General features: G+C 43.0%; 1 protein-coding gene across 1 annotated transcript; it reads left to right on the plus strand.

Annotated features, from left to right (window-relative positions):
* The first annotated feature begins 4,743 nt into the window (after positions 1-4,743).
* Positions 4,744-10,757, plus strand: inhbab (inhibin subunit beta Ab). The gene is made up of 2 exons (XM_072571160.1): positions 4,744-5,915; positions 6,583-10,757. The coding sequence occupies exons 1-2, from the start codon at positions 5,531-5,533 to the stop codon at positions 7,347-7,349; spliced, it is 1,152 nt and encodes a 383-aa protein (XP_072427261.1). The 5' UTR covers positions 4,744-5,530; the 3' UTR covers positions 7,350-10,757.
* Positions 10,758-11,407: the final 650 nt, after the last annotated feature.

Consider the following 11,407-nt stretch of genomic DNA (forward strand, 5'->3'; position numbering starts at 1 on the left):
ACTACTGCCAGTCGTGGTGCTGTTGAGACAGCTGAACTACAAACTTGCTGGCTGGCTAGAGCTCTAGGCCTCAACCATTGACATTATCGAATGGTAGCCATGATTGAAGCCTCTTAATTGACTGCTGCTGGCTAAACATAGCTCTGGTTCTTGCTTTCAGAGTTGTACCTGGTTTGGCCCTGATGGTAACTCTCTTGAGAAAATCAAGAGCAAAATAGCTCAGACTAACGCTATTCAGTCTACCATGTCTTCACTCTTTTTGTAGTACATCTATCTATTTAGTTCTATTCCTCATATACCAGCATTTTTTTCACTTTAAAATATTTATTTTTTTCTGTTCTAAAATTCAATCTGTATCCACTGCCCTATCAGGATATGTGTTTCAACCACACATTGTTTAAAAAAAGGTTTTCCTATGTCTCCTCATTTTTTTGGTCAATTACTTTAAGTCCATGAATTTTGGTTATCAACACTTTAATTAGTGGAGTTATGTTTTTTCTAGTCTATCTAAATACTTCATGCGTTTTGAATATCTCTACTAAATCCTCAATAAAGCTTAGGAACCTTCATGGCTCACGACTCAGTCAGAATAATTCCAAAAGTACAGGTTCAATTTACACACTGGTCAAAGTAAGCATGGGACCTTTATCTTTACTCTGCCTGTGAGAATGGAAAACAATGGCAGTTGGTGACAGGCCATAGCTGTTGGCCTAACCAGTGACTTTCTCATTTCATAATCAAATGGTAAAAAAAAGCTACCAGGAGAAAATAACAAAAAAAAAAGACTCAGGTTGAAACTTCAATTGGTGGTGCGCCTGCCTTTTGGTTGGAACACATATGAATGAAGAATAACTTCAGCTTCTCTAATCCATCCACATAGCTGGAATCCTTCACCTCTCATCCATGCAAGTACATTTCTTATGTGCCTTTCCATGACTTGAATGTCCTTCCTAAAGAATGACACCAAGAATAGAATATTATATTCCAGGTATGGTTGACAAAGTAATCCATTTAGATTACCATCCATTCTTTTATACTTAATGTCTATATTTGTCAACCCCAGAAATCCACAGCACAGAATCAGAGAATGGAAACTGCACTGAAAGAGGCCATTCAGCTCATCAAGTCTGTGCTGGCTCTCTCATGAGCTTCATGACTTAGTCAATCTCCTGCTTTTTCCCCACATTTTTGCACATTGTTTTTACTAAAGTAATCATCCAATGTCTTCTTGTAAGTCTCAATGGCACCTTCCTCGACCACACATTCAGGTAGTGTGGTCCAGACCCAAGCCACTCGTTGTGTGGAATAGCTTTTTCTCACATCTCTTTTGCTACATTGATAAATCACTTTACATCTTTTCCCAACTCATTCTCGAACCTTTATGAGCAGGAACAATTTCTCACTGTTTACTCTAACCAGATCTCTCATGGTTTTGAATTTCAAATCTCCTCTTAAACTTCTTTTCTCTAAGGAGGATGGTCTCAACATCTCCAATCTTTCCTCATAACTGAAGTTTCTCATCACCGAAATAGTTTTCATTAATCTGTTCTGCATTCTTTCTAATGCACTTACACCCTTCTTGCAGTGTTGGTGCCCAGACCTGTACACAATACTCAACTGAGGACTAACAAGTGTCTTGTGTAAGTTCAGCATGACCTCCTTGCTGTATACTCTGTGTCCCTATTAATAAATCCTAGGATACTATATGTATTATTAACTGCTCTTTACACCTGTCTTGCCACCTTCAGTGATCGATCCATAGATGCACCAAAACTGGGCCAGTCAGTTAGCTCAGTTGACTGAACAGCTAATTTGCAATGCAGTGGGATGCCACTGGCTGAAGTAACCATGAAGGATGTTTCTTCTCAGCTTCTCCTCTTGCCTGAGGTATGGTAACTCCTAAGATGAATCTACCAACAACAGTCTCTTTTTAATGGGAGACCAGTCATTTGGGTTTATGACACCTTACGATACACCGAGGCCCTCTGCTCCTGTACTCCCTATTTTATATTGTCTGTCCACATTCTTTCTATCAAAATGCAGCAATTCTTCACATTGAATTTCATCTGCCACCCGTCTGTCCATGCCCATGCCTGTTTATGCCCTTTTGGAAATCTACACTGTCCTCACAGTTTACAAGTCTAAGAGTTGTAGCATAAGAGCATTGGAACATAAGAACTAGGAGCAGGATTGGGCCATCTGGCCCTTTGAGCCTGTTCTGCCACTCAGTAAGATCATGGCTGATCTTTTTGTGGACTCAGCTCCATTTACACATACCATCTGAACCTTTGAAATTGTCCTCAGCACATCAAGATCTAGATCATTAATATGTCAAGTAAAAGTATATAACCATATATTAACTACTTTGTTAACCTACCCTGCCATGCTATCATCTAAGGTTTGTGTACAAATGCCAAAGTTTCTGTCCTTGCACCACAAAATGTCCACAATAAGATCCATCTGAATAAAACTTTTTGATAAATATAGTTGAATTTGAAGCTGAAAACACATAGATGCTACATTGACATTTTCATTGTAGCTTTGAAAATATGTGAACATACAAACCATATAGTGATAGCTACAAATGAATGCATTAAGAATTTTATTTACGGGGAATTAATTCATGCACATGCAGATTGGCCAGTCCAACCCAAAGGCATGCTGTCACTGTTCCGTAATGCCAAGTGTTCATGAACACTGACACAATTAGTGCACAGCAACATGCCCAATAATGGCACAGAAGCTTCCACACATCCAGAATGGTAAAATGTTCTCACAATCCATCACATACTGGGCTGTTGAATGGAAACTGGCACAATGCTGGCCTTCATTATTATTTAATTCACCACTCCCAAAACGAATCAGCCAACAGTCTAAAAACTATTGGGAAACACACTCATGTACATTTACATATTATAACTGTATATATAAACACATGTACACACAGCCACTTGTTACAAACATGTGAGTTCACGAGGAAACAAAACACAATACAGCCAGCAGTTGGAATGATACATTCATGTTTTAGATGAGGCCAGTTCCTTTCTTTTTGAAGATTAGTCAATCTGTATCCAGAAAAGTCGCTGGCATATTGGATTGAATTTCCATGAAATATTCAGCATAGCTAAGATCAGTTGACCCATGAAGTATTGGGTTAAAAGCTTCACTTTCTTCCGCAAAAATAGCCAGAGGCTGAATAAAATCCATCTAGAGTGTACAAGTGTTTCAACTGTACTCAGTAAAATTAGGTCTTTTCACTACAGCCAGTGAGGCGGAACAGAAGTGAGCGGTTTATAACAATAGGACTACTAGCATATTCGTCTGAAAAGCTCTGATTTAGACGCTAAAATATAACAAAGAACTACGGACGCTGGAGATGGGAATCAAAAACAGAAATTGCTGGTGGAACTCATCAGGTCTGGCAGCACCGGTAGGGAGAAACCAAGAGTTAACCAATCAAGTCAGACGTGCCGACAGCAATTTCTGTCTTTGGTTCTGAATTAGTCGCGCCGTTTACTTGCATTTATTCTCGATGAGGTGGCGATTTTAAATATCGTTAACTCATAGAGAACGGAGGGGCGTGGGGTTGGGTTGAGGGGGAAAGAGAGTCTGGGAGAGACACTGTAGGCGGAAGACAAACGCAGAAAGGAGAAGAAGGGCACAGCGAAAGAGAGGCGACGAAACTGAGGAAGAAGGGGTGCTTTCCCAGCGTGACTCGTAATAAGTCAGTTCAGCTGAGCTCTTTACGTGAGCCTGACTCACGGTCCTTTTCATCACGATGACTTAGAGACAACCCCCGTGTTTATCACACAGACATGTCGCCCGCCACGGAAGCCTGTCAGAACCTATTCTCTCGATTCTGGACTGGAAACTTTAACACGGAATATTTGACCGTGTAGCATCCTTTACGTGACCGCTCTCGGCGCCGATTGTAATCCTGGGCGCTACCGCCAGAAATGGAAGTGTTTCCTGGGACATTTATGTGTTTGTTTCGTGTTCTTGATTTCAAAATTTGAAAGCAATGGAGACAAAATAAACTTTTCACCCCCCTCCCCCCAAACAGCAGTAGCGGCCGATTATAAACCACAAATATGCCCTATTCTGTCGTTCGACATAGCCAAGAGACTGGCTTTAGTACGTGACCCATCGATGTGGTTAGAACCCCAAATCAGTGTCGGGAATACCTTGCGCGAAATGTATTAGCAATGCAGTTTTACACCAGCCGCTGACAATCTGACCTCTTGTTTTAGTCCTGTTTAAACCCCATTGCTGGGGATATTGTGGAAAACTCATTGCCAGTGATTCCGGTGGAATGAACACGGTTCGTCCAACCTTCAGAACCAAGTCTTCCCCTCGCCTCTCGTCCCTTTGACGCGGGTCTGTTCTGGTGCGTCGTTTAAAATGGAACAAAGGAGAGCAGCAGCTTCTACCGGCTTGGCATCTCTGACGGACCAAGCCTTCCAACTGGCACAGAATTCACCAGAAGGTCTGCAGCCTAGAGATTTAGGACAGGGGTGGGTTCAGTGAACCGTGCTCATTTGCACTCTGCTTTATGACGAGAAGCGAGAGTCAGGCAGGTCTATAAATAACGACTTGAATTATTCGACATTTTAACTGTTGGAAGGTCCGATCTGCACAGAATTTCTGCCCCACCAATCCCCTCCCACCCCCTCCCCGCCTCTAGTCCAGTCTGGTATCAGACTTGTCCTTGCATAAGAGAAAAGATAGAAGGAGCCGGTCCCGAACTCAAGGCTGAGATGCCAAGTCGGCAGGGCTTTATTTTAGATTCTATGTTCAAGTATTTCAGGAATTCCCTCTCCAATGGGTTAAGTAGCTGCAAAGACGCAGAGGCACGCATACGTCGATTTCCAATCTCCCCTCCCTCCCCCGCTCCCCTCCCCTTTTGCCGGCTTATTATTTTTTTCACACGTTTATTTTTCGAATTGTAAACGACCAAAATTCCCCTTGCCCTCCTCCTAACGGCAGGAGGAGAATACGCCTCCTTCCCCCCACCCCCCCACCTCGCCCCACACACACACACACACACACACTGTCATCTGTTCCGGTCTGACACTCCTGCCAGTTAGCTCCAACCGAGCACAGTGGTCCCTCAAAAGTGAGGCAGCCCTCGTATTGCAGCAGTTCAAAGAGGGAGTGAGGAACCGCAGCAGCTCCAGAGCGCCGAGTGTCTCCTGCCTTCAGCACCAGGAGGAACAGAGACAGAGAGAAAACTTCACAACTTCTCAAGTGTAAAGTTTGCAGGAGCAGACACAGATACAGGCTGTCCCAGAGAGAGTGTGAGAGAGAACAGTTTTAACAGGAGCCGGAGCGAGAGGACACCTATCTCATCTCTCCTCTCCGCCGATTCCCACACAGCAAGCAGCAACAATCTCTGCCACCTCCAGCGGGAGTCAGAACCAGTTCCTGCCCATTTGACAAAAAGTTCAGTCAAACTTATTTTGTTTTTTTTTGCAAACCATTGCTCTCGCAGCCACTGCCTTCTCGCTGCTCTCCAGTACCTCTGAGGAAGATGCCTGGCTTTGACCTGCTGACTGGGGTGGTACTGCTGCTGGCTGCGAGTTGGGTGAGGGCATCCCCCACGGTCGCTGCCCAGGACGGGGCACGCTCGGAGTGCCCGAGCTGCTCGCTCCCGACGCTGCAGGGGGACCCGGCCGCCGCTGACACTCAGCTCGTGGAAGCCGTGAAAAGGCACATCCTGAACATGCTGCACTTGAAGAGCAGGCCCAACATCACCCACCCGGTGCCCAAAGCCGCACTTTTGAACGCCTTGAAGAAGCTGCACGTCGGACGAGTGCGGGAAGACGGGAGAGTGGAAATCGAGGAGGACTGGTCCAGCAAGTCAGTCCTGAACGAACCCGAACAAGCATCGGAGATCATCAGCTTCGCTGAGGCAGGTCAGTCACAGCAAGGAACTTCCCTCCAGCCTCGCATTGCGTCTCCGATTCAGACTAATAAGCGCATTGTAAGGCAAATGTGGTTTTATACCTAGTGGATTATTCCCTTTATGCAATATCCACTGTGCAGTACGATCACAGAGGAAAGAGGTTTGGGGCTTCCCAAAGATTTGGACAAGTCTGGATGGGAGATTAATGATAGATTCACTAGATGTGTTCAAATTATGAAGAGTTTTGATGACTAAATAAAATCGAAATGGCTTTCTGTGGCAAGACGGTCTGAGATCAGGAGAAACAGATTGGCGAAAAAAATCAGAAAGGGGGAGATTGAAAACTAAAACAGATTTATAATGCTCCGTCTCAAAGCGTCAAACAGGCAGATTTCAGAATGAAAATTGACAGCAGCTCAAAGAGCACTTTGCAGGGTTATGATGAAAGACTAATTGGCAGCTAGTTCAAAGATAGATTGGATGGGCCGAATGGCTTTCTCCCCGTGCTGTACGATTGTAGGACTTAAGCCCCGGAACCAATAGTGCAGGAAAGCAGTAGATCAGCCAGCAATCGCTTTTATTATTTGGTATTGGTTATTTTTGTCTCTTCTCGGTACGTCCCGCTCTAACAAATTCACAATGTGCATGTCTTTGTCCTTGTCCTTTGTGGCTCTCAGGTCCGTCCCAGGATGTCCTGCACTTTCAGATCGCCAAGGAGGAAGAAGGGGACCTTTCCCTGGTGGAGCAGGCCAATATCTGGCTGTACCTGAAGCTCTCCAACAAGTCCAACCGAAGCAGAAGTAAAGTGACTCTGAGACTATCCCAGGAAGGAAAGGGCGGCAAGGCCGTCAGCGAGAAGCAGGTGGACATCAAGAGGAGTGGCTGGCACACGCTGCCCGTGTCGAGAACTGTGCAGACGGTGCTGGCCAGCCAGGACCGGTCCCTGATGCTGAAGGTCTCCTGTGACCTGTGTCCGGAAGCTGGCGTCTCCCCGGTGCTGATGGAGCCGGCGGACAAGGAGGAGTCTCACCGGCCCTTCCTGATGCTGCTGGTCCGGGAATCAGCCGCGCACACTCACCGGATCCGCAAGCGGGGTCTGGAGTGCGACGGTAAGGTCAACATCTGCTGCAGGAAACAGTTCTATGTGAATTTCCGAGATATCGGCTGGAGTGACTGGATCATAGCGCCGCCTGGCTACTATGGTAACTACTGCGAGGGCGAGTGTCCCAGTCACATCGCCGGTACCTCGGGCTCGTCCCTCTCCTTCCACTCGGCCGTCATCAACCACTATAGGATCCGAGGTTACAGCCCTTTCAACAACATCAAATCATGTTGTGTCCCCACCAAACTCAGGGCAATGTCTATGCTGTATTACGATGACGGGCACAACATTGTGAAAAAAGACATTCAAAATATGATCGTCGAGGAGTGTGGCTGCTCATAAACCGTGTGAGATACACATGCACACAGACTCGGACAGAGAGTCACAGAAAGACCGAGAGAAAGAGAGAGAGAGAGAGTCAAAACGGACACATAGTACACAGATCACAGATTTAGGACAATACCCCGACTGGGTCTCTCCAGAGCTATCAAACTAACTCTAGACTTTAGACAATTTCACTCGAGGGTCAGGCAGAGCATGGATCGACTTGTACCAAACTCCATGTGGCCCTCACAGCCACCCACCTTTCCGTACCTGTGACTTGACACACCTTCCCCTCTAACACACAGACAGCTGGCTCCTTCCGGTGCATTGGTTTTTTGTTCACATTGTGACACTGAACGGCACTTTTCCAGATGAAATGCACAAGATCTAACTTTCTGGTTGTTTGAACGCGGGGCAGAGCTTTACCAAGTAGCTGCACTGTTTCCTTCTTTGCAAAACTACTTCCACGTGTGAAAGATGCCTAAGAACAGAACTATGCAATTTTTTTTTTGAAAAAAGGACTTTCTTTGGTTTACCTAAAAGGAGACGCTTCTATTGGAAGTAAATATTCAGCTGACGAGAGATACTTGAAAGGAACACGTTCGCCCTGCTGATGGGCTAAACGTCTTTTTTAAAACTTTGTGACCTTCACGATTTGCACTAGAACGATGTTTGCCTTTCTAACCGTATCTTAAACAGAAGTGTTTGAAAGGACAGGGAACTGCACTCAGAACAGAACAAAACGAGTTTCTATGAAATTTTGTATCAACGGACGAAAACACCAAAGAGATTTGTGTAAATGTTAATTGTGTGATTTCTACAAGGATACTATTTTTAAAAGAAAAACTTTTAAAATGTTTATAAAAAAAACACCTGTAGATGAATATGGCTGCAGTATCAGGGTTTGGATTTAATACTCAACTGCTTGACACATCATTACAGATATATCTGGATGTCTGGAAAGCACCAACGATCTGACCTGAGTTAAATCCCAGACCCTAGGTGTAGTTTGCACACTGTCTGAAAGCAATTTGGCAAAAGCACTTCTAGCGGTCTGCTTATTTCTTATTTAAAAAAAATCTTAGAAAAAAAACAAAATTCGAACTTTTGCTTAAAAATAGTTGGCCTATTTTTGTAACGACGTCGCCGAGGGCGATTAAAAGTGTTATTAAAGAATCAAATATTGTTCTAGTATTTCATGTGAGATATTATAAACGCTTCATTCACCATAATAGGTTAGCTGTCAATTTAATGAGGCAAAGAACATGGGATACCTATCATATTTCCCGGCACCAAATTAGTCTTACTGACTTTGATGATTGCCTTTTCGAGTTGATGTATGTGTGTGTTTTTTAAAGAAATGATGCCAGAAAGTCGTGTTTTAAAGAAGTCATCACAGTCTATCCCCAGTTCCTCCTGACGACATGATTCAGTAGTGATCGTTGCTCAGCAGTTTTTCACTGTTCATTTGACGTGGCGTGGCGTTTTATTGTGGTGATCCTGGCAAGCTTCTGAACTGAATCCCGAACTGTAATGATTCAGTGCTAAAGCCTCTAGCCCTCAGCGCCTAACGCGGATGTTAAGACTCTCTGCGGGAGGCAGCCAGTGGAGAGTGCTTTGTCATCTGACTGGGTGAGAGGCTGAGCCGGTTGAAGGGAGGCTGGGTGAGGGAGGGGAGAGATCGCTTTGAGCAACTTGGGACCAAACAGAACTGCAACTTCCAGACTGCACTGCAACGACCTAAACGCATTCCGGAATAACCATTTACTCGGAGGGCGTTTAACACAGCATTTTTTTTAAAAATCATGCATTGAGCTGTGAAATTGGAAATCTTTCTAAGACATTCCATGTAACATACCTGAGACGCTGCTGGTTGTTCCTTAGTCCATGAAAAACAAGCCTTCAGCGTTAAGCACCAAAAAGGAGTCGTTTTATGTGCTTCTTTGGGGTAGATGTATTTTTACACGTCACTGTGCAGAACGGTGAGATAATGTATATATATTTCTTCAATCTAAAAACTTCTATCGCCTTAAAAGACACAGTTTATATTTGTTGGTCTGGTCAAGCGTGTATTTTTTTTCAACAAACAGTTTAGGCAATTATGTAAATCTGACCCGATTAGTTAAATAATTGAACCAAATCGCTATTCATCTTATTGGAGTTAACTCTGTCTCACCCTCACTCTTTCCCAATAGTCATTATCTCTCCCCTTCCCTTCTTACCATATCAAGAACTCCCTTTTGAAAGTTGCTCTGGACCTGCTACTACTGTCCTCTTCAAGCAGTGATGGTCACGGCATTAGTAATTCAGAAGCTCAGGCTAATGTTCCAGGGGTGCAGCTTCTATTCCCACTATGGCAGGCGGTGGATTTGACTTCAATAAAAATGCTAGCCTAATGTTGATCAAGTAGCCACTATTTATTGTTGAAAAAGCCTAATTGCTTCATTAAATGTCCCCGAGGCAACTAACTAGTGTGGCCGACTTGTGACTCCAGATATACAACAGTGTGGTTGACTATTAAATGTCCTCTGAGAAATGAAGAAGTTAATAAAGAACTGGCCTAGCCAATGATGCCCACATTCTATAAACAAATGTAAGGAGCAAGGATTTCAGAACACTGTAAAGATACAGTACTCATATTACAGCTGTATCTTGCACTGTTCTCTGTCTGCCATCTTCAATCACACTTTTGGGTCCTTTTTAAATCTAGGCACTGAGATGTGGAGGAGTGAAATGTAAATTTCAGCACTTATTCAGTAATAATACTTGGCAAAGCTGAGCAGCTTCCACAGTTGGTCTGTTGGGTGAGGCCATGGATGGATTTGTTAAAAAAAAAGAAGAGAATTTTAACAACAAGGTGTAGCTTCGTTCATGATGAGAATCTGCTGGCATTTCTAAATTTCATTCCAATGTTGCCGCACTAAAGTATTTGCAGGCACATTTTTCAGTTTCTCCATTTATTTCTGACACATGATTGACTGAGAAATATACCAATGCAGTTTATGGAAAACTATATAAACTGTGTTGTCAGACCCATTTTTATAGATTATGTTGTAGTGGATGGGAAATAATTGAAAATACAACTGTTCTCATGCCACCAGAAAATTTATCAACAGGTTTTCACAGGATGTATTTGATTATACCAGAATATTTGAAATGTTATTCTTCTCTCAAAAATATAGCATAAATGTTACAAAGATATTTTTATATCATCTATCAGTAAATGAAATGACAATCTCTGTTTACCTCTTAGCATTCTGCTGCTACTTTCTATCATTACAGAAAAATTGGTAAACAGATTTTAAAAAACTGCCCTAATGGTTGTTGTTTTATTTTGACTTAAAGTGCACCTTATCTAGACCAACAATCCAAAATTGTCTTTTGTTTCCTGTGCATTTGAAATATAATGCTTCAAAGCAATGTTTGTTAGGCTAATACGATTTCAAATGTAAAATTAATTTATGCACTTAATTGTGTAAACCGTATAATTTGATCATTTAATATTTATTGTATAAACAGTAAATAAATGTTTATTTTTCAGTTGCATAAAGGGATATTAACATATGTTGCAAAATAATAGATGAAGTTTGTGGAATAAAGCTGTTACCAGCACAAAACATTGACTTAAGCACAGCCTCGAAGTCAGTGTATTTCCCGCACCGAACAACAAATAGGCAGTTCAAACAGCCTAATACTATTTGCCAAAATTCAGTTAGACCTCTGCTATTTGTTTCTGGCAGGAAATGAAGTAACTTCATTTGGCCTGTTTCACATCTCAGTGGCAGCACATATCCCTCCCAGTCACAAAATCATGGGCTCAAGTGTCACTCAAGAGCCTCACAATTCAGTAAAATACCAACAAAGCAATTGTTACTTAAATGAAGTCGTACACCAAGCTTCTGTCTACCATCTCTGATGGGTGTAAATTATTCCATGGCACTTTTCAAAGAAGAGCAGAGGGGTTTCATGATGTGTTGCATTCAGTCCTTAGTGAACATTATTAGATTATCTAGTAATTTATTGCTCTATGTGGAATCTTACTGTGTGAAAAAAAATAGCGTCCACAATTCCAACAT

This window comes from Chiloscyllium punctatum, chromosome 5 (assembly GCF_047496795.1).
Source record: "Chiloscyllium punctatum isolate Juve2018m chromosome 5, sChiPun1.3, whole genome shotgun sequence".
Lineage (NCBI taxonomy): Eukaryota > Metazoa > Chordata > Chondrichthyes > Orectolobiformes > Hemiscylliidae > Chiloscyllium > Chiloscyllium punctatum.